General features: G+C 39.1%; 1 protein-coding gene across 1 annotated transcript in view; it reads left to right on the forward strand.

Annotated features, from left to right (window-relative positions):
- LOC129752899 (regulating synaptic membrane exocytosis protein 1) overlaps nt 1–26,688 on the forward strand; it is a 243,286-nt gene that overhangs the window by 164,087 nt on the left and 52,511 nt on the right. The window contains exon 12 of the mRNA XM_055748687.1: nt 74–255. Coding sequence (XP_055604662.1) covers nt 74–255 — 182 coding nt within the window. The remainder of the gene's footprint in view (nt 1–73; nt 256–26,688) is intronic.

Genomic DNA, 26,688 nt, shown 5'->3' on the forward strand with positions numbered 1-26,688 from the left:
ATTTTATTTATAACTTTTATCTTTAAAAAAAACGGTAAATATGTTTTTTTATGTTCAATTGCTTTACTTTTAGGAACAACTGCAAAAAGAAAAACAAATTTGCGGCCGTGTTCAAATTCAAGTGTGGTACCATGGAGATAAGAATGAATTAGTCGTATCGTTGATGGCCGGCGATCACCTACCCCCACGTGATGAAACATCTGGTTATGGCGTACTACCTGAAGCGTTCGCAACAATTGAAATTCTTCCGAGAATGTAATATCTCACATATCTTTTACTGCCCATACTCGCCTAACTGTTCCATATGAATAACTGTCCATTTACAACATAAAATGCAATTTTTTTTAAATGAATTTTATAAACATTTAATGGTAAGAATTATAATAATGGTTTAGCAATTGCTTGAATAGCTTTTGCTGAGCTCGAAATCAAGCGAAGCAAAAGCCCAAAGCATTAGCTTAGTTTGGTATGAATAAACATTTGCAGCCTAGTCCACACTAGGCAACATGAACTACGATTTTTGTTATGAGACGAACTTTGTTGTCTGTTGTTGTTGTTGGAAAGCTGAGTCGGTCTCAGTATCTCCTGAAGAAAATGGGAGACGCTGAGACCGTCTCGAGACGAACCGTCTCCTAATGTGGACTAGGCTTTAGAACATAGCTTTTGCTTTTAAAAAATGAAGTTTTCTAAAGTAAAATGAAAGAAGACGATCAGAAAATTGAAAAGTACGGCTTAAATAGCCATGAAGTCGACGGTGTGAGTAGTCGGTGTAAGAACGACCGGAAAATTTTTGGTTAATGCGTGTTGGTATGTTGAAGTTAAAAGAAAAATGAATACATATTCGAATATTGTCAAACGAAAAATAGCCTAACTTTAACATTTATCATAAGCTCTCCCACACGTATTCGGATCGGGAAAATCTGATGTATAAAAAATAGTCAATAGGCACGCATCTTAATTTAGATATTTTTTAAAATCTTAGAATTATAAAAATCCTATAAGAGAGATGAATTATTTTTTATATTATTACACTCAGAAAAATACTATTATGTATGCCATAAGATTCTCTTATGAAGTGGCGCCATAAGAAAAATTAATGAAATTCATAAGATTGTCTTATGACGCGAATGAATTCTGAAGATGAACGCCTACTTCAATGAGAGGTTGTTGCTTTTCATAAGAGATTCTTATGGAAACAGAAAATCGCTTTCTAATAAGAAAAAATCTCGATATTTCGTGCTGAAAACATTCACTTTATTGTTTGCCAAATTCGTTTAAAATTAAATCCTGCATTGTCACCATCAGCAGCGCATCAACAGACGGCTCCATCAAAGTTTTTTTTTTGCCGCATCTAAATCTTCGACTTTTCGGTTTTTGCCGATCAGCTTGCTGAAAAGTAAACAAATAATGTATTTTAGTTTACTAATATATTCAACGTTCACACCAAAAACATCAAATCGAACTTACCATTCCGGAGATAACAATAACATTTAACATTAAAGGAAAACTATAATAACTATGAACTGGCGATTGCTACGTACTGTTAGATGATGAAAAAAAAAACTGATGCTATGAATGAATGTGTTCATCATTTTTTCACAATACCGTTTCTTCTATTTTTCATAAGAACATCGTATGAAAATTGAAAGAATTTCATAAGACTCTTATGAAAAATTAGTTTGGACGCAAAAAAGTGGTTCATAAGATGTATCTTATGAAATTTATAATAAGATTTCCTCTGAGTGTACAATTTTCTTCCAACTTCGAGCCGATTGGGACTTCTTCCACTATAGCCAGAATGTTTTAATTTGGAATATATTTAGGTACTAATTGATTTGTTTAATTTCATTATAGACGAATCATTTCATACAACGACAGGAATATGTAAAAAGTTGGGTTATCATCTCGACTTTCTTTATCCATGTTGAAAATGCCTTTTTGAATTGTATTGAAGTGTAATATTGTTAATTTAATAAATTCATGACGTTGTTAAAGAATTTTTTATTGGAAAAGTCGGCTACCGAGCATGCTTAGAAAATAAAGCAAAAGCTAGAAGATTTGTCGAGCGATTGCTTCAGACTTGGACTTTATTCATACCAAACTAGCTTGTTCTAAAAGTAAAAGCTCCTGACTGAGAAAACAGCTGTCAAAAAAAAACTTTATTTATATCAACCGAAGCAATGGCTTTAAGCGACTGCTCGATTTAGTTGAGCAAAAGCAATTGCTAGGTTTTTTAAATACCACATATTATTTGATCTATAAATTCAGGTCTTGAATTTAAATTCTGAATTTATATAGAGTTTGTTTTGATTAGGTCGTATAGCTGTTAAAGTTTTGAAACCTGGATGTTTTATGAATGTTAGTCAGATTCGCCTGCATATTAGATAATCAGAGTTAAACTGAAAGCAGACTGGTTTATTTACTCGAAATAAGTGTAAGTTTAGTCAATATAAAAAGATGTACAATCCCCCCACTATCATGGGTCACACAAAATTGTTAGTCACCGATCATTTAAACTGATGATATCTACTAAACTACGAGAAATTATTTCATACTATTATTTTTAGTTAATCGATAATATCAACGAAATACATTAAAAATATAATGTGTGCGCTTGATAACAGTAAATTGTTGTTTGAATAGTTTTTATCATACGTTAACTATTATCTGTCGAACTATCGCATAAAATTCCAATGTTATAAGGTTAACATATTAAACCGTTAAGCCCCTCATGCGGTTACTTTAAAGATTCCAACAAAATTAATTGGTGTCATTTAACCCTTCATTTCATGATTTTTTATTATGCCTTAAAAATCATTTTAAACAGTCGGAAATGATGTGTACATTAAGAAAAAAAATTAAAATGAAATACAATTTTTCACATTTTCCATACATTAATTGTTGCAAATTTGTTACTTTATGAAACGAAGGGTTAAGCACAAAGGACGAGTTCACATTTTCCAATAAAACTGAGCGAATAAAACGCGAATATTCAATAATATTTGGTTAAATAAAAGTGACCCATAATAGCCATAAAGTTTGACTCATAATTGTGGTTTCAAAAACGTTAATTGTTTCGGTAAATTATGATATTTTTTAACAAACTTGGAAATAAAAACATATTTGCACTCAAGGAGGAAGTATTTAATGACGGAAATTCATGCAAAGCTTGATATTTTGTGGTGAAAGGATACGTTAAGTGACTAATGATTGTTGGGGGGCTGTACTTATAAGTACGATCTATTGCGCTACCCATTTGGCGTAAACGTCGTTTATTATAGCTAAAATATCAAATTCCTTAACGTTAGGGGAGCACCTCCTAAAACCCCCTTTTAAAACCTTTGAAAACTTTTGGAATTCCAAAAAAACCAATAAAATGCAGTTATCTATTCAAATAATTCGTATAAGCATTATTATTCACTTTTACACAGTAAATTTTTAGAAATAATCTTGTTTTTGTTTAAAAACACAAGTGGTACTATTCTTATTTCGCACCCTCTTTTCATATTTACGGTCCTCAACGACAATTGCTACGTTTAAAAAAAGTAAACTTATGCTTGATTTATCCGTTAAACAATTCAAAACAAAATTTTGGTGACATAGTGGTACTATTCTTATTTCGCTCACTGTAGCAACCAAAATTTTGTTTTAATTCGCTTATTTCGTTTACGATGTGCTACGTATCGGGAATTAACTTGCGAGATTAAAAGGCGCAAACTTTACTGTCGGCACTTAAGCGCCATCCACTAAGTGTAGATGTGCCAACGGTCATCAATGTAGTTAGCTCGGACTCTTACCCCAAGGGGGGACAATTTAAATTTGCGTGAATCTCGTGTTGAAGGTTTGGCAATCTCAAGGGGAAAATTAAAAAAAATAGCAAATGAAATTTAAAAGCAAAAATGACTTACCGACGACGCGCCGATTCCTTACGTTCAACGTTTTAGCGCGGACCTCCAACTGGCCTCCAAGGACCAGGTTCGACAACCAGTAGGCACTTCCACTAACCGACTTCCTGTTTAGACCGAACCGAAGGCGCGGAAAACAGCGTCGGAGATTGCCAGCCTCAACGACTTTCGGTTTTCCGATACGGCCACACAACGACTACGAGTTCAAAAAATACGATTTTTCGATTTCAACGAGCGACTTTTCCGATCAGCGTCTGGAGTCTAAGAGAGCGACCCCCGGGTCACCAGCTCGCTAGAAGACTTCCCGATTGGCTCCCCCTATGAGGTTGGCTTCGGGTTTTTGCCAAGACAATCCCGAGCAGACTTTGATGCCAAAATCGATAGCAAATTGATACTAAATGAGGTGTAAATAGCAAAATGAGAGCATCATTTGCTGTTGAAATTTTCACGATAGCAAAATAAGGCATAGCTGAGGTTTCAAAAATATCTAATTGATAGCAAGGTGAGACCAAAATAAGGGATCAACAGCAAACTGCAAGCAAAATGTGATGTAGCATTTATTTTGAAAGCAAAACTAGACATCATTCAGGTATCCAAAAATTATATTCAATTTTGAAAAAAATACATATGAAGATGAAACAGGTTGTAACTAGTCGAAACCAGGGAGGTGGCAATCTAGTTCTTCTTTCGAACAAGAATCTTTTTCTTTTTTTTTTTCTATCCATCGGGAGAGACGTTTATGGTGTTTTCCTCTCAAAGCAGTACGAAGTCTCAAAAGTCAAAATTTCAACCAATGAGGAATCAGAATAATTGATGTGTTAGTGTGCTATCAACCATACTTCTCTAGCATTTGACATTTAGTTCGGGTCCTTGACAGCTAAATGTCAGGTTTGTTATGGGCCCACAAAATCGTGGGCCCGTAATTTTGATGGTTGTCAAATTCAATGACAAAGGATAGGGATGCCATCTCCCTGGTCGAAACCGATCCAGCTCGGCAGCAGGATTAGTTTCGACTTGGTAGAAATCGGTCAAAGTCAATTGGAAAGAGACAGGTAATCAACTGCCAATCCATTTCTAATTGTTTCGACAGGTTTCGACTAGAGTTGATTGAACAGACTTTACATTTGCATGTATTGGTAAACTGCTCGACAAAGGCATACAAGTTTACTGATAATTTAACACAATTTATGAGAACATTGATTTTTAATACTCTTCCAAAATATGTGATATTCGGTATTTTTTGAAAATAAATCTTTTGTTAGTTTCCGAGAATATTTTCCTCTTAGGATCATTTATTTCAAATTGTATTAAAAAAACAAAATTATCACACGATGCAAAATAAAAATATCAAACAGCATAAAGTATCATTTGTGTTTTTAAAATTGTATTAATAATAAAAATCAATTCAAGAATTTTAATTTTTTGAAATAATATTTCTAAAAATCATCGGAATTTAAGTTTGGCAGTTTTTTTTTCTGGTAGACATGAGAAATTATCAGTGCATTTATAATTTTGAGAATTCATTTAATCCTATCACTCAGAAATTTAAAAAATATTAAAAATATTTTGTTTTAATTACTCTGACATTTGACTAACATTAATATCCAGAAATATTAAAAAATAACTATTTCAATTATTTAAATTTACGCACCCGAATAATTTCTTGGCGTGTAATGATCCAATGCATAAAATTTAATAACCGAGATATTATTTTGTTCAAACAAACGCTTTGTGATTTGTGCGTTTGAGTCCCAACTAAACGGGTATGAGCACGTGCTAGATTCTTCAGTTGCAAAATGCCGCTCAACTTGACTGCATGCAGATTCCATTCTTTTCGAATATGTGAATCATCTTCAAAAAGGATGGAATCAGTAGCAGCAATTTATTATAAAAGGGAAAGTGCATTTGTTTTGTATGCTATGGTCAATAATGCACATTGACCATAGAGCTTATACGAAAATCAAACGATTTTCGTTTGCTTTTTCTGATTATTTCTGCTTTAAGCGTTTGCCTTTACGTCCCGGCTCAAACTTTTTTTTCTGACCACCAGATGTCGCTTCCATAACAATCCTCCCATTTCTCAATGCATAAACTTTAATCGCAGAAATATTTCCCAGAGAGAAATATCCCAGTAATTACACCATGAGAAATATCCTTGTGCGTAAAGAGGGAGAAACGTGAAAATACCTAAAACTTAATTGTTTGATATTTTTTTTATTTCTGAGTGACACTCAGAAATTTAAAAAATATTAAAAATATTTTGTTTTAATAACTCTGACATTTGACTGACATTAATATCCAGAAATATTAAAAAATAACAATTCCAGTTATTTAAATTTATGCACCCGAATAATTTCTTGGCGTGTAATGATCCAATGCATAAAATTTAATAACCGAAATATTATTTTGTTCAAACAAACGCTTTGTGATTTGTGCGTTTGAGTCCCAACTAAACGGGTATGAGCACGTGCTAGATTCTTCAGTTGCAAAATGCCGCTCAACTTGACTGCAAGCAGATTCCATTCTTTTCGAATTTGTGAATCATCTTTGAAAAGGATGGAATCTATAGCAGAAAAGAATTATTGAAGGGAAAGTGCATTTGTTTTGTATGCTATGGTCAATAATGCACATTGACCATAGAACTTATACGAAAATCAAACGATTTTCGTTTGCTTTTTCTGATAATTTCTGCTTTAAGCGTTTGCCTTTACGTCCCGGCTCAAACTTTTTTTTCTGACCACCAGATGTCGCTTCCATAACAATCATCCCATTTCTCAATGCATAAATTTTAATCGCAGAAATATTTCTCAGTGAGAAATATCCCATGCAGTAATTACACCATGAGAAATATCCGTGTGCGTAAAGAGGGAGAAACGTGAAAATACCTAAAAATTAATTGTTTGATATTTTATTGATTTCTGAGTGTAGCCTGATACAAAATGGAAACCAATCTGTCAGTTGATGGTATTTTAATATCTTTGAAACTAGATCAAATTTTAAAAGAAGTCCTGGCTTAAAATATACATAAATATCACAAATGAAGAAATATTAAGTACACCTGGTGTATTTTTTTCATAACAATGATTTTTATCAAAAAAACCTGACATTTTGGCGTTTCAAGTAAATGAAAGCTGCTTCACTCAAAAATAAATAAAATATCAAACAATTAATTTTTAGATATTTTCACGTTTCTCCCTCTTTACGCACAAGGATATTTCTCATGGTGTAATTACTGGGATATTTCTCACTGAGAAATATTTCTGCGATTAAAATTTATGCATTGAGAACTGAGAGGTTGTTATGGAAGCGACATCTGGTGGTGAGAAAAAAAGTTTGTGCCGGGACGTAAAGGCAAACGCTTAAAGCAGAAATAATAAGAAAATGCTGTTGAAATCGAAGCAATCTAGCTATTCCAGTTATTTTACATAGGTAGCATAGCAACCTTAGTTGCTATGTAGTTAATAAATAACTGACTCAGAGTATAAATACGATCACGTAAACTATTGTAAGTTAGTCTGTAATAAACCTCAAATCAACACTCGTGTTCTTCTTTAGGTTATGGGCCCAGCCACGCCATACCTAAGAGCAGAGTAAAAGTTTTTCGTCGGTTGTATTTTTTCGAAAAAGTAGTTCGGTAAAAGTTACGGGAACGAAATGTCCAGCGCGAAGAAAGTCGGCATAGTGCAGTTCGCAGGCGAAAACTACGATGTCTGGAAGTTTCGTGTGGAAACGCAACTTTCGGCTCACGGGGTGAAAGATACAATCACGGCGGATCCCCCGGTGGATGCAGCGGCGTATGCGGCGTTCTGTGAAAGAGACGAAAAAGCGAAGGCACTCCTGGTCGCGTACATAGCAGATAGCCATTTGGAGTATGTGCGCGATAAAGAAACGGCGAAAGAAATGTGGTCATCATTGGCAAGCACCTTTGCGAAGAAAGGTTTTGCCTCTCAGACCTATATTCGCCGTTCTTTGGCTCTGTTGCGGATGGAGGAAGGAAGTTTGTTAACAGATCATTTCCGTCGATTTGATGAGCTGGTGAGGCAGCTGAAGGATGCTGGGGCCACATTGACAGAGCTCGATACTGTGAGTCAGCTCTTCATCTCGCTTCCCCCTAGCTACGATGTCGTTACTACAGCGATGGAGAATTTAGACGACGACCAAATCAGGCTTGAGACCGTTGAAGCTCGTCTCCTCGCAGAAGAGAGGAAGCGATCTGGGAGAGACGTTGGACCAAATGTTTCGAACGGGACGGATGGAGTGGCCTTGGTGACCAAGTCTGGAAAAGGGCGCGGAAAATCGTCGAAATTTCCTGGCAAGTGCTACCAGTGTGGGGAGTTCGGGCATAAGAGGTTCGCCTGCCCCAAGGCGAAGCGTTCGAACAAGGCTCAGGTGGCAAGTGTTCCAATCGACAGAGCGGTGGCCCTTATTTCTGGTGCGAAGGTGTACGGAAATCAAAATGAAATCGTGTGGGTCCTTGATTCCGGTGCAAGTTGCCACATGGCGAGTGACGAAAGTAATTTCCACGAAATTCACGACATGAAGGAGCCACTTATAATCGACAGCGCAAAAGACGGTGAGGTGCTGGTAGCGACAAAGGAAGGCACCATGAAAGGAAAGTCGTTTGTTGGGAAAAACCAGTTCACGTTGTCATTTGGCAATGTGCTGTTTGTGGAGCAGTTGAAATACAATCTACTGTCGTTGGCGAGGCTCTTGAAGATTGGAGTGCACGTAGAATTTAAACCAGATCGTGCCATTTTGACAAAGGACGGAAACATCATCGGAGTGGCGAAGGCAAGTGGTAATCTTTTCTACTGGCGGATGAATCGGCTACCCACTGGATCAGCTTTGGCGGCTGATAGTAAGGAAGAGTTGCAGCTTTGGCACAAGCGATATGGGCATCTCGGCTTCAAAAATTTGCTCAAATTGAAAAATGTCAAGATGGTGATTGGACTGGACGGTGTCCATGGCGACGCAAAGTTTTGCAACACGTGTGCTGAGGCAAATATGACGAGGCAACCATTCAACGGCACGAGACCACCAACACGCAGGCCACTGGAACGGGTGCATACTGACGTTTGCGGAAAAATCACCCCAGCGACGGTAGACGGTTTTCGCTATTTTCTATCATTCGTTGATGATTACACGCATTTCGGAGTCGTCTATCTGTTGAAGAGAAAGGACCAAGTTTTCGATTATTTTAAGGTCTACGAAGCGATGGTGATGGCTAAATTTGGGACGAAAATTGCAAACCTGCGCTGTGACCTTGGGCGTGAGTATTTTTCGAAGGCTCAACTGGCATACTACGAGGAAAAAGGAATCCAGGTTGAATCAACGGTGGGCTACACTCCGCAGCACAACGGTGTAGCAGAACGTTTCAACCGCACCGTAGTGGAAAAAATGAGAGCGATGCTGACAGAGTCAAATGCGCCAAAGTACCTTTGGGGAGAAGCCGTCCTGAATGCTGTATACGTTACCAACAGGAGCCCAACAGAAGCTATAAACGGAAACCAAACTCCTGCGGAACGCTGGCACGGAGAAAAACCTGAAGTCACCAAGTTCAGAGTGTTTGGATGCGAATCATTCTCTTGGGTACCGAAGCAGAAAAGAGGAAAACTGGATCCTGCAGGAAGGAAGGGCGTCATGGTTGGGTACGCACCGACAGGATATCGCCTCTGGGATCAGGAGTCTCGGAAAATATATGTGGCCCGAGACGTTCGATGCAACGAAGAAGCGTTCCCGTTTAAAGCCCCAAGTGAGAACAATGGATTGTGTATTCCGGATATAGTACCACCGGTTCCCGAGCAAGAGGGGGAAACTGAGCACCCGAAAGAAGAGGAAGTGGAAGAAAGTGATCGTGAATCCGGCGATAGCACCATTGTTGGAGACGACGAGGAGGAAAACAACAGCGACGAGGAAGGCGCAACCGCACTCCCACCACAATCAGGTAGGAACGAACCTAACGTGGTTGTTCCCAGGTCTAGTGGTCGGGAGTGCAGGAGACCAGGTTGGTTGTCAGATTTTATTCCATATAGAGTCCTTTCTGCTGGTGTCAATTCTATACAGTTTCCGGCACGATACACCGATGTTGATGGTCATCCAGCCGAGGTCGAATGGCGAAAAGCAATCCAAGACGAACTGATGGCGCTGCAGAAGAACCAAACGTGGACAGTTGTCAATCTGCCAGAGAAGGTACATCCGGTTCCATGCAAATGGGTGTTCAACGTGAAGACGGATGCTGATGGACGACCTATTCGCTACAAGGCCAGGTTGGTAGCAAAGGGTTATGCACAGAAGCGGCACGTGGACTACGAGGAAACTTTTGCACCTGTAGCGCGGCTCACGACCATCCGGACGCTGTTGGCTTTAGCGACCACGAACGATTTGGCAATCCACCAGCTAGATATCAAGACCGCGTTTCTGAATGGGACGCTTAGCGAGACGGTGTACATGCAATGTCCAGAGGGGGTGATGCTAAAACCCGGTGAAGTTTGCTTATTGCGGCGGTCCCTTTACGGTCTGAAGCAGTCTCCCCGGTGTTGGAATAGTCGTCTCAACCAGTACCTGACCAATCTAGGCTTCCGTCGATCCAAACACGACTACTGCCTGTATGTCCGGGAGTTTGCAAAATGCGTTGTGTACATTGTGGTATACGTCGATGACCTCCTGATTGCCGCCCAAAATGAGTCCGACATCGAAGCCGTAAAAATGAAACTGATGCGAGAGTTCGAGATGACGGACATGAAGCAGCTGCATCATTTCCTGGGAATCAAGGTAGACAGAGATTTGGCTCTTGGTTATACTAAACTATCCCAGACACGACAAATTGAGAAGGTGCTTACTCGATTTGGTATGGAAAACTGCAATCCTGCCAACACACCGGCCGAAACTCGATTACAGTTAAAACCAGGAGAAGGAAAGTGTGAATTTCCCTATCGCGAACTTATCGGCAGCCTCATGTACATAATGATGGGATCTCGGCCAGACTTGTGTTACATCGTTGGATACTTGGCCAGATTCCAGGATGCTGCGGGTGGCGTTCATTGGAAGCACGCCAAACGGGTTCTCCGGTATCTGAAAGCAACAAAAGAGATGGAATTGGTTTACCGAAGGAATCCGGAGGAGCCCATAGTCACCGCTTACGTGGACGCAGACTATGCAAGCGATGAATTGGAACGCAAGAGTGTATCTGGGTTTTTGCTGAAGTTTCGCGGAAATGTCGTCTCTTGGTCATCGAAGAAGCAATCCTCCGTAGCGACATCATCTACTGAAGCAGAGTACATCGCCATAAGTTCCTGCGTAAGCGAGACTATCTGGTTGACTGGTTTGATCCGTGATATGCGACAACATGACCAACTGTATCCGGTACCAATTTTTGAGGACAACCAAGGAGCAATTGCGATGGCTGAACGAGAGGAGACAAGGCGCGTCAAACACATTGACGTTAAGTACCACTTCATTCGGAACACAGTTGCTGATGGCAAGATAAAATTAGTTTACACTCCAACCCAGAAACAACAAGCCGATATTTTAACAAAATCATTACCAGTTCCAACATTTGTAATTTTGAGAAACTTGCTAGGTTTAAATAACTGAGAGGGGGTGTTGAAATCGAAGCAATCTAGCTATTCCAGTTATTTTACATAGGTAGCATAGCAACCTTAGTTGCTATGTAGTTAATAAATAACTGACTCAGAGTATAAATACGATCACGTAAACTATTGTAAGTTAGTCTGTAATAAACCTCAAATCAACACTCGTGTTCTTCTTTAAATGCAAACGAAAATCGTTTAATTTCGTACCAGTTCTATGCATTATTGACCATGGCATTCAAAACAAATGCACTTTCCCCTTATCAACTCTTTGCTGCTATAGATTCCATCCTTTTTAAAGATGATTCACATATTCGAAAAGAATGGAATCTGCATGCAGTCAAGTTGAGCGGCATTTTGCAACAACTGAAGAATCTAGCACGTGCTCATACCCGTTTAGTTGGGACTCAAACGCACAAATCACAAAGCGTTTGTTTGAACAAAATAATATCTCGGTTATTAAATTTTATGCATTGGATCATTACACGCCAAGAAATTATTCGGGTGCATAAATTTAAATAATTGAAAAAGTTATTTTTTAATATTTCTGGATATTAATGTCAGTCAAATGTCAAAGTAATTAAAACATACTACTTTTAATATTTTTTAAATTTCTGAGTGTTCAGTTTATCTTCTGCTTAATTTGAGTATACTATTGCAAAAGTGGCTGAAAACTGTTATTAAAAATATATTAGTGTTGTTTCGGTCAAAAAGTAAACATGTAGAGCATTTCCTGAGACAGATGATGGTAGGGTAGCTTTTAGTTTTGATAAGTAAAAACACCTACTGGTCGCCATTTTGAACTTGAGAGATTAGCACTGTTCAATTATTTCTTCGAAAGAACTTTTTTTTTTAAATTAACATTACATAACATCAATATTACCTTCAAAGTATCCCGCATACTAAAAAACTATATCTCAAACAGTATTTACGGTACACCAACGGCTTCAGAAAAAGTGATTGTCTCTGTAAATGTAGCTATTATATTGAATTTTAGATCGACAACGATAAGAACGAAACATGAACGTTCATGTGGAAAAGTGACGGTATCTGGTACGGTGGATAAATAATATGAACGATTTACTTCAATTTTTCAATAATGTAAAAATGATCTCGAACCGTTAACCATATCGTCCATGACTTACGTCAAAAATTGGCCGAAACGCGGATCAGAGCTGCCAGGTGACTTTGCAAAAAATCAGCATATATTTATGAAAATATCTATATAAAACATTTTCATTAAATTAAGAATATTAATACCAAGCAGCATTCAAGTTCAAAACGGTCCAATGAATCCAAATTTTTAAGTTTTCTTTAGAAATCCTGCAAATCATTTTTTTTTTAATTTGGTTCAGCTGACTAAACGTACTTTTGTTGGCCTGCAGTTTACAACTAAAAACACCACTGATATATATGAGTCAAAGATTATCATCGGTTGAAGTTAAACTATTCTATAATTGATTTTTTTTTCATGTCATCATCATTTAAATATAAATTCAGCTATAATTTAAATATTTTTATGAAAACCAGGACATTTTACAGACCATTTTTCAAAAATCAGCACAACTCAAGCGTTTTTGAAAAATCAGGACGGTCTCTCAAAATCAGGACAAATAATGAAAAATCAGGACACCTGGCACCTGGAAGAAAACTTCAAGAAGAAGAATAATGAAAAATTTTCCTCATCCGAACCAGACGCTTTTTCTTCCAAAATTTTAGATTTCTTCCGAATCTATTTGGAAGTGCAGCATAACGGACCATAAAATCAAGGTAAGAGAGGGCAATTGAATTAATTCATATTATTTAATAACTGAGCATTTACCATTTCTTTTTCCACAGGTACGAACAATGTCAGATGATGAAACATTCAAGGCAACTCCAGCATCTTCGAAGAGAAATAGAATGCTTCTAGCCGAACTACCATCCCTTGCCGATCCTTCCGAGCACCATGCGGGTGCCGGAGGTTGTTCTGGAAACTCTGAACGGCATTTCGTTATGGAGCACATCATACATTCCCGGCTCAAATTTCTTCAGACAGGAACGGTGTGGCCAGTTAGTGCTAAACAGGTTCGGCTTTCACCAAGAAAGGCAATAAAATGTAAGTGTATTTGCAATAAAATTTATAATATTTTGAAGTGATAATTTGAATTTTAATAAAAAATAATCCGAAATTTCCATTGAACTGTCAACATATTATGTATGTGTGCGTGTTGCATTCACAAACGTTTCCATAAATCATTTGCTTATCATTGGAAGAACGTAATGTAGAATCGTTACAAAACTTTTACCTAAAAAGTTAAGCTACAAGGTTCCTGTAATAAAACTGTAACAATGATCGTTTCATCCTCAGAAAACGTTTTCTCAAACAATTTTTGAACCTTTAGCAAACTGTTTGTAGAACAGTCCTTCCATACAACGGCTTTAACAGTTTTAAACAGTTACATAACCTAACGACATATTAAAAATACAATCAATTCAGAATTCACGATTCAAGCTATGTATTTTACAATTCGTAAAATCGTTTGCCAAACGTTATTTTACGCTTAATAAAACCGTCGTTAGACTTTTTAAGCAATCGTTTGGTTACAATCCACATTTATGCGGGATTTCATGTCTACAATTATTTAATTTGAGATAGTTTAAAAAGTTAAGAACTTTGCATAACCATGGTTATGCATAACTATTGCACCGCCAATTTGGTTTCGTTACTATCCCGCCATTGAACATGCGTAGTGTTGTTGTTATTTTTACCCTACCACCAGGTGCCGAAAATTGTAAACATGAGAAATCAGCTGTTCGGTTGACAAGTCGGGAAATGCTTTATTGGAGAATCATATTTCGATGAACATATTTTTTTTATTTTACTTCTCTCAAAACGTTAACCTATACGTTCTCGAAATACTGGGCATATTTTATCAAAAAATAAGAAAGTTTATTGTATTCATACATGAAAATTATCATCATATTCACCAATATGAAATAGAACCGCATTTTTATCGATTGCAATTTATTTTTGAACAATAATTAAATAAAACAATATTTTTTTATAATAACGTATACTGTTTTTAGTCAGTTTTGCAAAAGTGAACTATATAAAATTAACGCCGAATACACTTAATTAGCATCCGCTCACTAGAAATGCGTAGACCACCAGGTTATTTACGTGATATTTCTGCATATTTCGAGAGAGATTACACAATGCACCAGAATTAAGATCCGTTTGATTAGAAGTCAAATTATTTCATGAACAATTTATTTTTTTACGATGTTCCCTTCTCCAGAAGTATTACAAGACATATAGATCCATGTTACTGAGCCGTATGGGACACCAAAACAAAACTAATATTTTTGTTTACGAGTGGAGCGAAGCAACTTTAGCAACCGAGTGAAAATATTAACCCACAGTCCGATTTAGTTTTGTTGCCGGCCAGTGTTGACTATGTTTTGCAGGCAGTATAATAGCTTTAGCCGGATTCCGAAATTGTAAATCAGGTAGGTGTGTAATTGAGGAATGAGAATTGACTTCATTTAACTATTTTTCCCTTTCCTTTTCCGTAGGCTTAAGAGCAGGAGTTCTTCGAGAGACCGTAAGCGGGAGTCAGTGAAGAAAAGCCTACTTATATGTGACAATTCCTAGAACGGGACTCCCAGAAGAGTCTATGGACGATCACAATTCAACAGGTATGTCTGGATGGTAACTAAGCTTTTTCCGGCTCGGCAAGGCAGCGTTGAACTGTTCATTGTCGAGGACTCAGACCAATCAGGACTCAATCAACGGGAAACCTGCGATTCGTTTCTGCGTCTAGGTATGAGTGACTCATCTTTACAAAAAACACCTTAATTCACTTTTAATTATCCTTTCAGATTGCCTGTGTCGGATAAACCCATCAGCAATGGAGACGATTAACTCGAAACCTTTGCTAATGAAAATCGTCGAATTTATGGATTGCATCCGAACTCTGATCTACAGGGATTTCTGATCTTGGACTTTTTCGGAGGTAGTTTCTCTGGTGATGGGTATGTCTTTTACGTTATTTGAGATGCTAATACTTAGGGCGATGACAAAGTGAAAGCGATGCTATGCGAATTTACGGACGCAGCCTATGCGAACTCGAGCGGCGGAACAAATTGACATCTGCTTCGCCGCGTTGAGTATGTCAGGTTTAAGCAATTCACATACATTTTCATCAAATGTGGGTCACCGCATTGAAACGCATCCGCCGGATCGCACCGCATCGTATTCACTATGCCATCGACCTTAAGTTCTTAAGATAAGATGTTATTTGTATACATTAAGGCGTTATGATGTGTTCTATAGGGCAAATAAGCCACAATGTTTTACAAATATCTGCAGGTTTGCACGTTATAAATCGTTCCAACGGTCATGTATGATGGTGATGGTTCATTGATTCGTCAACATAAATTGGGAAAAACTTATCTCTCTTAAAACTCACCAATGCGTGTTTATGTAAATAAATCAGGTAGAGTATAGTTGAAATATGAACCTGGTAGTGATCTTTGATTGATCTTTGATGATTTTACTAAGTGTGTTGAACTTCAATCAAATAGATTTATATTGAGAGATGTTAATGAAGCATTATTAATTGAATAAGCTTATTGGCACAATGAACTTTTTTGCATTTTTTATCGCAATAGTTCTAAATTCAAACTATTTTGTAGAGTTGTTAATTCTAAAGTAATGCAAACCAATGTGTTTCCTAAAACAAAATAAAAATAATCGATTTTGCATATTTTCTCAAATTTTCCACAAAATCAGCAATGGCACTAGTTTGTGTTAATTACTTTCGTAACTCAGCACAATTTTTGTGAATATATGACTCAAGAATATCCACGCGTTTTCAAGTTAATTTTATATCAGTTTGTGTTATTTTTAATACAAGATTTTAAAAATCTTTGCATCAAAGGTATGTATTTTAATTCTTTTTTAATAAAGAAACGTTTGCTGAAGAATGGAGGAAAATAACCCTAAGTAACTTATCGTGGCTTTTCTATTTGAACTGAAAATTTACGTTTGTTTGCGAGAATTATGTTTTCCAAAGACCATTGATCCTCTCACACAGAAAGTTGCAACTTAACCATGTTTAATATATCAAATAAAATTTCTAAATGATTTGATTGGATGTTTTGCATAATGACACATCATTATGCAGAGGGCAGTATGACAAATTTTAGATTTTTTTTGCAACCATAAGAAAAGATTATGTTCCATTTAACTGTCATTTTTTGTTAAATTACGCATTTTGAAACGAAGATCTTTCGTATTCCAGCCCACTCTTTTAATTGGAATATATACAGAACAACTCACGCGGTAATTTCTTTCAAAATCAAATTGCCACATTTGAATGATTGCATAACTAAAGGCGATTTAAGTTTAACATCAAAATGATGAGTTATATCCAAATAGATTGCATATATTTGGGACTTAAAATTTCTATCTCTCAAGTAAACTTGTTTGTTAAATCAATACCAAATTTTGCTATCACGTCTTGAGAGTCAAATTTGCTATTATTATGGTTGGCTTAAGGCGGTAGACAGCAAAAATGAAAGCAAAATTTTCATGCGTTGTTAGTCAAATAATGCCAAATTTTGGTTTCCTGAGACCCCAACGATACCTCATTTTTGAGAGCATATTGATGTCTAATTTTGCTATCGAGGAAAATTGGTTGATGCCTTATATTGCCTTCATTGTGCTCTCCAAGCTCTCGGAAAATGAGGTGTATTTCGGCTCTCAGTTTTAGCAAAATTAGGCATCACTTTGCTAACCAAGTATGAAAATCTTTGCTCTCGTTTTTGCTGTGTTCCACCTTATGTCAAGCAAAATGAGAGCAAATTCGGATCTCAGGGCGTGATAGCAAAATTTGCTATAATTTTGCCATAAAAGTCTGCTCGGGATGCTTGTAGATCGCGCGTGAAATTCAAGCATTTCTTCTCAACGGTTGAAATGGACGTTACGTCGACTAGCCATCTTTACTTTTGGTAGCCCTCTTGATGTTGGATCGTGAAGTTCAATCGGTCTCAGCATCGAACCGAACCGACAATCCAATTTTCAGCATCCGACCGAAAAAAAAAAACAACAACAGAACCAACGGTCTCAACAGGGCCGGTTCATCATTTGCTACCTAGAGATTTTTACCTTGAGATAGCCAAGAAAATATTAAAAAATATATATATAAAATGAGTTGCAACGCAACAGATGTCAAGTTTATGCGAGTGGAATTCAAAATTGTTCGTCGACCCCGAGATAGGCATGGAAAACGGTCAAAACTATTACCTATTTTTAATAAAATCAAATGTTTAACAATACCCGAATAGAAAAACGTTATGAAAACACCATTAATTTCATTTTCACTCTACCGTGATTTTATGGTTGACACCATAAATATCACGGTACATGAAACCATAATTTCACTGTCAAACTCATTGTTTTCAACCTTGGTATTCATGGTTTTGGCAAAAATTACCATGAAAAAAGGGGGTTGTTAAGCAACTTAACAATGAAAAAATCAACCTTTTTCCCTTACATTTGGAAACACAAAACGATGAAATGTATGGTTTTTACAGCTTCCAATTTTTTCAACCACACTGTGAAATTCACTGTTATCCCATGAATTTTAATCGTTCAAAGATTATGAACATCAATGTTGATTCATGTTTTATCAAGAATGTCGGGACCGCGAAATTTTATGGTTTTGTTTGATGTTTTCATTTGTTATTTTGTTTATATTTCCCCTTAAATTAAAAAATAAACTTGTTTCGTTCGTTTGCTTCTTTTATTTAAAGTTTTGGATTGTTTTCAAAGAACTCGTCACTTTTCCAGAAGCTAAATTTTTACATGCACTACAACACATTACCGGTGGCTTTTTAGCCTCTTCTGCACACCATTTCCTGGGACACGGATAATTTTTTTGCCATCTTCAGGTACCAGACGGACACCAATCCGTTCGATTCGGGTTTGTCTTGAAAGTCCTGTACATCAGCCATTTTGTGCTGCCGCTGGGGAACTTCGCTCTTTTTGCCAGCATCTAAAATAAAAGAAATTTCTATAAGTTTTTATCCAACTGAAAAATGAAAGCATTACCGTAGGTAAATCTTGATCCTTATCCAGAAATGTCTCAATTTGCTGGTTCCGAACGCGCAAACCACGCTCAAATTCAAAGAAAAAATGGCGTTTATGTGAATGAGAAAAAACTTCTCTACACGAAAAATTATAAATGTGTAAAAGAAGCAAATTTGTACCAATACTGTATTGTTTTGGAGCTGCATTTTACCATGGATTACACTGTAACAGTAATAATCACAAGAATATTACTGTGATACCGTGCTTCTGATATATTTAGTAACTATGAAATATTGTGAATTTGAATAACATTTTTAGAAACGTCGCTGGTGAACTGGCAACAAAACACAGATTTAAGACAATCTAGTACTTCACTTTTCCTTGTCGGAAGTCTTTCGGAAGTCGGAAGTCCGGACTTCCGAAGTAAAATTTAGTGCTGACGCTATTATATTTTGGAAAATGGTATAGTTCACAGTGCCTTTGAATATTATGGTGATTTCATCATTAGAATTGGTTGATAGATATTTAGATATTACGATAAAGTTTAGTGCATTCGTTTCGTATCACTCCCCGAGAGCGGTCGTGCTTTTGTTCTGGCAAGTGCATCGCGAATATTATCATACGGAAAAATAAATTTAGCCCGGGTATATCCGGATTTGTATTCCGTGGGTTTATCCGTGTCGTAATTGTGAGTGGTATTATAACCAATTGGTTTTACTGGCAAGTGAAACTCAGCAGGATTGAAGTGCCCTTTCCCAGCGTGGATTATACGCTGCGCCATCCCATCTTGGATTATCATCTATTGTTTGGAAACCATTGGCAACAGCAGCAGCAGGTTTTTCTTGAGACGAACAAAGCAGGCGTTTGCCGTCGATCGGTGCATAAGCCTCGTACGGAACCTTGAACAAAGGAACACTTTTGTTTGGCTCGAATTCGAAAAAGTTCTTGGTACAGGGTTACCAGAAGTATAAGTATCAGTTTCTTCTTAGCTTTATTTATTTTTTGTTGTTTTCATTATTGTTGTTTTCATTCATTTCATTATAAACATTTTGAAAGTAATAAAGCATTGAATTCGGCTCCCCACTCTTTTGGTCGGGTTTATCAAAACGAATCGACGGGGCAACGTCTTAACATAGTTTCCATATCGCGAGACCTCGATCGATCATTTGCCTCCGTGCCTGTCAGCCGATAAGTCTTAAGAATGCGAGTTGTCGTTGGTAGCTTGAAGGAAGCAAACGCCATTGTTGCTTCCAAGAAATTTACTCTTGAGTGCCGCGTATACATTTCCGCTAGCTATGTAGAGGTAGAGGGCGTCGTGACAGATGAGGGTTTGATTGTCAATGACCTGGGGGAAATTGGGGTCGGCCGATTCAAGGACCATGGTCTTCCCGTGGTTGAAGTGTTACACACGCGTTAGCTTAACACAGCATCTGGCGAGGGAGAGACTTTCTCCGTCAGGCTCGTATTGTGTCACTTTTTCAGGGACTACTCTACCCGACTACCTTGCGATCGGGAAGGTTCGTTTACCCTTAAAACTATTTATACCTTCGGTCATGCACTGCAACAATTGTAAACAGTTAGGTCATACGGCTGCCTTCTGTGACAATCAAGCTCGCTGTTCAAAATGTAAGGAGAAGCATAACGAAACCTCCTGTGAGACAACCACAGAGAGTAAATGTCTTTTTTGTGACGGGGTTTCAACACATCCGCTCTCTGCATGCTCGAAGTATAAACAACGTCAAGAAAAAATCAAGGCTTCACTTAAAACAAGAACTAAACTGTCTTATGGTTCCTAAGTCTTTGCCAGTTATCTCGGAAAATCAGTATAACCTTCTAAACGAAATTGAATCCGAAGGGGAAGATCCAGTAGAAGGCTGAAGCGAAGCAATCCTTGAAAAGGATGTGTCAAGCGATCCTGAAAATTTTCATTGGTCTGATACAAACTCCCGAACATAAAAGATCATTTTTTCTTCGTAATAAACTTTTTGTTAATTATTACTCAAAGCGTTTCTCTGGCCACTGCGGATCCCAAGTCTTCAGGTTATGGGCTCCACTTCAAGAGAAGGCATTCCGCAGTTGGTTGGTCCCAATTACGAGAATTGGAAGTTCCGCGTGAAGCTGTTCCTGGATGCAGCGGAGGTCTCGGAAGTCCTGGAAGAAGGTGCCATCCCTCCTCAAGACGGAGCAGCGCGGACCAAGTGGCGGCAGGCGGATCGGAAGGCGAAATCCCTGTTGGTGTCGTTCGTTTCCGATGAATGCCTGGGTATTGTACGGGAGAAGGAAACGGCTAGGGCTATGTGGAAAGCCCTGGAGGAAACCTTCGCTACAAGATCAGTAACGAGCCAAACGTTGCTCCGGAAGCAGTTGGCTCGCCTGCGGATGAAAGAAGGGTCCTCGATGCAAGCGCATTTCCAAGCATTCGACGATTTGGTCCGGCAGTTGAAGTCTGCTGGGGCGAAATTGGAAACAAGCGATCTGGTGTCTCAACTTTTTCTGACTCTACCAGACAGCTTTGATCCTCTGGTGACGGCCCTCGAGAATCTGGACGAGAAGGATCTTTCGATGGAAATGGTTAAACAGCGACTGTTGGCGGAAGTATCCAAACGAGAAGACCGGATGGAGGAATCGAACGAGGACAAGAGCACGGTGTTCGTCGGACGAAAAGGAAATCGACCGAAGAAACCCAAAGGACCGAAATGCTACCGATGTGGCAAGCTTGGCCACGTTCAAAAGGACTGCCGAAGTCGACAGCCGGAATCTAGCGCTAACACGGTGGTATGCGACCGAAGGACTGTTTCGTTTATGGTCAATCCTACAGCGAGAAAATCGAGCCACCTTGAAGCAATTTTCTTCGTTGATTCGGGATGCAGTGACCATCTTGTTAACTGTCGGAGTTATCTGCAATCAATTCGGAAATTGAAGGAACCATTCGTTGTCGATGTGGCAAAAGAAGGCGTTACCCTAGTTGGTCATTACGAAGGCATTGTACGAGGTTATACTTCTTGTGGTGTCCGGTTCGAGATGAAGAATGTGGTTTATTTGCCAGAATTGCGAGGTAACCTGCTGTCAGTCAAAAAGCTAGCGAGAAGTGGAATAAATGTTTTATTCACTGGCTCCCACGGTCGGGACAAAGCGGTTCTTAGCAACAGAGATGGTCTTATCGCTGAAGCTCCTCTTAAGAACAATCTGTACGAGTTGCACCTAAATTTGGAAGCTGGAATGCCAACCACAAACTTATGTGCTGCTGAAGTTGGCAATCTGTGGCATCGTCGTTTGGGCCACGTAAGTCAGCAGGCGATGGATGTCATGGTAAGAAACAAACTGGTAGACGGCATGTGCAAGAAGATTCCTCTGGTTGGTTTCTGCGAAAGCTGCGTGAAAGGAAAGCAGTGTCGAGAGCCTTTTGATGGAACGCGAAGCCGTGCTTCAAGACCCTTGGAGCGAGTACACTCGGATGTTTGTGGCCCCATCGATCCGGTGGCCTGGGATGGCTCCAGATATTTTGTGAGTTTCATTGACGACTTCACACATTGTGCAGTTGTTTATCCGATGAAGAAGAAGTCCGAAGTATTTGCTTGTTTCAAACAATATGAAGCCATGGTTACGACGGAGTTGCAAACGAAAATTTCCAAGCTTACGGTTGATCAAGGTACGGAATTCAATTCGAATGAGCAGCGAGAATACTACAAGGCCAAAGGGATCCAGTTGCAACCAACCGTTGCTTACTCTCCGCAGCAGAATGGGGTTGCAGAAAGATTCAACCGTACCATCGCAGACAAGGTAAGAGCCATGCTGGTTGATTCTGGTGTACCAAAATTCTTGTGGCCGGAAGCTGTCCAAACCGCAAATTTCCTCATCAATCGAAGTCCGACGTGTGCTGTGGGTGGTAAAGCTACCCCAATCCAAATGTGGTCGAATAAGAAGCCGAATATCGAGAAGCTACGAATTTTTGGTTGTCAAGCTTTCGTCTGGGTACCAAACCAGTTGAGGAAGAAGTTCGATGCGAAGAGCAAAGAGGCAATACTGGTTGGTTATGCTCCCAATGGGTATCGACTTTGGGATCCGGCTATTCGAAAGGTTATCATTGCTCGAGATGTGAAATTTAATGAAGCCAGATTCCCCTTTCGAGATGAAGTAGTTCCAAAGAAACCCCCCTTGGTCATTCCTGTGCAGCATGAGCCAGAGGTGGCAGTTGAAAACGATGTTGGTGATGGATCAGTCCCCGATGAATTTCATCCTCTGGTCAGTGATGACGAAGTGGAATTCTCAAGTCCTTTGGCTGTGATCAATCCAGAAGAAAATCCTGGCGCGCTCCCTTCGCAAGAAAGACGTGGTGACTTTTCAGGGTCTAACACGAGGCGTGGCGAACGGGAGCGCAGGCTCCCAGGTAAGTTCCTTGACTTCATCACTGGTTTTCGGGCAACTTCTGCTGGTGTGAATTCTTTCCCAGATGTACCGAGTACATACGACGAAATCCGAGGCCGGCCAGACGAGTCCAAATGGTTGGCGGCGGTGCAGGACGAACTTGATTCCATGAGGACGAATGACGTATGGGCTCTTGTAGAGCGGCCCGTTGGTATCAAGCCCTTACACTCCAAATGGGTGTTTTCGACGAAGGAGAATGAGGACGGGCAGGTTGTGCGCTTTAAGGCAAGATTGGTCGTGAAAGGATTCCTCCAGAAACCCGGGATCGACTATCAAGAGACGTATGCCCCGGTAGCGAAACTAACCACGATACGAACAGTGCTGGCCGTCGCTGTTCAGATGTCCTTCCACATCCATCAAATGGATGTTAAAACAGCTTTTTTACATGGCGTGCTACAAGAGCGGATCTTCATGGTCGTTCCTGAAGGTGTCAAGGCTAATCCAGAGTCGGTTTGCCAATTGAAGAAATCACTCTATGGATTGAAGCAGAGTCCCCGGTGCTGGAACGAGAGGCTGAATGAGACTTTATTAAAGGTAGGGTTCCAACGGTCTCAACACGATTATTGCCTCTATTCACGTATCGACGAGAGGGGGAGAGATGAAATATTTCTGGTCCTGTACGTCGATGATCTGCTTGTGGCTGGAAGGAACTTGGAAACTGTTTTGAATATGAAGCAACAGTTATCAAATGAGTTCCAAATGACGGATTGCGGGCAAGTGCGAAACTTTCTTGGCGTCAAGATCGATTATGACATGAAGCGTGGTGAGATGAAGTTGTCGCAAACTGCTAGTATCGAGAAACTTCTTCGTAAATTTGGCTTGGCTGAATGCAACCCTTGCAAGACTCCGATGGAAAAGGCGTTGCAGTTGGAGAAAAATGAAGCTGAAACAACAAGCGAACCGTACCGAGAACTTTTAGGAACCATAATGTACCTTATGATGTCCACCCGCCCTGATGTATGTTTTACGATTGGCTATCTAGGACGTTTCCAGCAGAATCCTGGTGAGCATCATTGGGGTGCATTGAAGCGAGCTGTTCGATATTTGAAGGGTACAAAAGACGTTTTTCTGAGGTACTCCGTCAACAAGCAGACAGAACCACTACGAGGTTTCGCGGATGCGGATTGGGCTTCTGACACGGAAGATAGGAAGTCTGTAAGCGGTTACATGTTCCAAGTCTTTGGTAAAACAGTATCCTGGTGCAGCAAGAAACAAACAACGGTAGCTATGTCGTCCAGTGAAGCTGAATATGTGGCTCTGGCAGCGGCGGCGATGGAAGCGATATGGCTGATCGGTATTTTGGAAGACCTGGGATTCCGGAAGGTATCACCTGTGACCATCTTTGAAGACAACCATGGGTGCATTGGAATGGCAAGAAACTGTGAATCCCGACGTGCCAAACATATTGACATAAAACATCACTTTCTTCGAGATCGAGTTGCTTCTGGTGTGCTGAAAATCGAACCAATCAAGAGTAATGAACAACTGGCTGATATTTTCACGAAGTCCCTAGATGTTGGCCGGTTTGAAATCCTTCGGAGATCTATTGGATTGGCGGATCGAGAGGGGGTGAAGCGAAGCAATCCTTGAAAAGGATGTGTCAAGCGATCCTGAAAATTTTCATTGGTCTGATACAAACTCCCGAACATAAAAGATCATTTTTTCTTCGTAATAAACTTTTTGTTAATTATTACTCAAAGCGTTTCTCTGGCCACTGCGGATCCCAAGTCTTCAAAGGCACATCTACTGAACCATTAGTCCATAGAAGGAAAAAAGGCTGCCTACGAATTTTATAAAAATCCTCTAAGTGGGAGTAGGCCTTCAGTTACATTTACTGATAGTTCTTCGGGTTTTTGTCCTTCCCCAAAAGACTTTCCTCCACTTTCTGGGAAGCCAAACCCCCAGGCTCCCCCTTTAAATACAAATCTAGAATCATCATTTAGTCATACACATCCAACAATTCCCGACGAAGCTGCCTCCGATCCATCTTCAAAGAACTTTCCCGCCTTTTCTGGTGATTAAGATTAAATTTTCAGATAGTTTATTGTTTATACTAGACTTTTTTTAACGTACCTGCCTGAAGTATGGAGAAGAATAGTTAATATGTTTGTTCCCCTTTTAAAAGATATTTTGAAGATAAAAGCTCTCACCATGACCCTCATTGATGAATTTGTTTCTTTTGATGGATAATTCACCCAATAACGGTAACGATCGAAATGATCTCTATTCTGCAATGGAACTGCAGAAGCATAATTCCAAAATTAGATGTATTCAAATTTCTAACTCAAAACTTTAAATGTGATGTATTTGCGTTATGCGAAACGTGGCTTTCTCCAGATATGGTCTTAAATTTTCACAGTCACAATATTATTCGCCTGGATAGGGAAGCTCAAAGAGGAGGTGGTGTTCTTTTGGGAATAAAAAAAAGGCTTTCCATTTTATCGTATCTGACATCAGATGCCTTCATGCATCAAAGTCGTGTCTTGCCAATCAAGAATCAAAGGAAAAGAGCTCTGTTTCGCCTCAATTTACATCCCACCGAATATCAGTGTGAACCGACAACAACTAGCGGATATAGTTTCTCTTCTTCCGGAACCCCGACTAGTTCTAGGGGACTTCAACTCTCATGGCATGGGCTGGGGAAGCCGATATGATGACAAGCGAGCAGAAATTATATATGAGCTGTGTGATTTTAACATGTGTATTTTGAATACGGGAGAAGTGACTCGAATCAATGGATTGTAATCACAGCACAGTATCCTGGATATTTCATTAGTTTCTTCTTCTTTGGCACAGGATTGTATATGGAAGGTGATACAAGATCCTCATGGCAGCGATCATTTGCCAATTCATATTTCAATGACCACTGGTCGTAGACAACCCAAAGAAATGAATATTCCCTTCAACCTTACAAGAAATATTGATTGGAAAAAGTATACGTAGGAAGTGAATGATGCATTTAACTTGGCCGAAGAATTTCCTCCGGAGGACGAACATAATTTTATAACCAACACGATAACGGATTGTGCTATTAGGGCCTAAACAATAAGTGACGCGAACTCGACTCAGAGAATATTTCTTACGCCGTGATGGGATAAGGAATGCGCATTGGCGAACAATAAAAAATATAAAGCGTTTATCGAATATCGTAGGTTCGGATTACTTGAAAAATTTCAACGGTATTTGGCCTTAGAACGCACCTTCAAAAACTTGATCAGGGCTAAGAAACGCGGATATTGGTGACAGTACGTAGAGGGATTATCTCGGGAAACATCTTTGACCACTCTCTGGAAAACGGCTCGAAATATGAAAAACCATACACAAACGAACGAAAGCGAAGATAACTCGAGTCGATGGCTAATAAAATTTGCAAAAAAGGTCTGCCCGGATGCAGCACCAGCCTTGAAAACTTATCGAAACTGTTCGGACAATGACATAGCGGCTAGTAAATTCTCCATGATGGAATATTCACTTGCTCTCTGGTCTTGCAACAATACAGCGCCTGGGTTGGACAAAATCAAATTCAACTTGTATCAAGAATCTGCCCATTTCAGCCAAGAAGCGTTTTTTGAGTTATTTCAATAAGTGTGTTGAGTTGAATATTGTTCCGCATGACTGGAGTCAAGTGAAAGTTATTGCCATTCAAAAACCGGGTAAACCAGTTTCCGATCACAGGCTTGCTCTAACCACG

The sequence above is a fragment of the Uranotaenia lowii genome, chromosome 3 (genome assembly GCF_029784155.1).
Source record: "Uranotaenia lowii strain MFRU-FL chromosome 3, ASM2978415v1, whole genome shotgun sequence".
Classification (NCBI taxonomy): Eukaryota; Metazoa; Arthropoda; class Insecta; order Diptera; family Culicidae; genus Uranotaenia; species Uranotaenia lowii.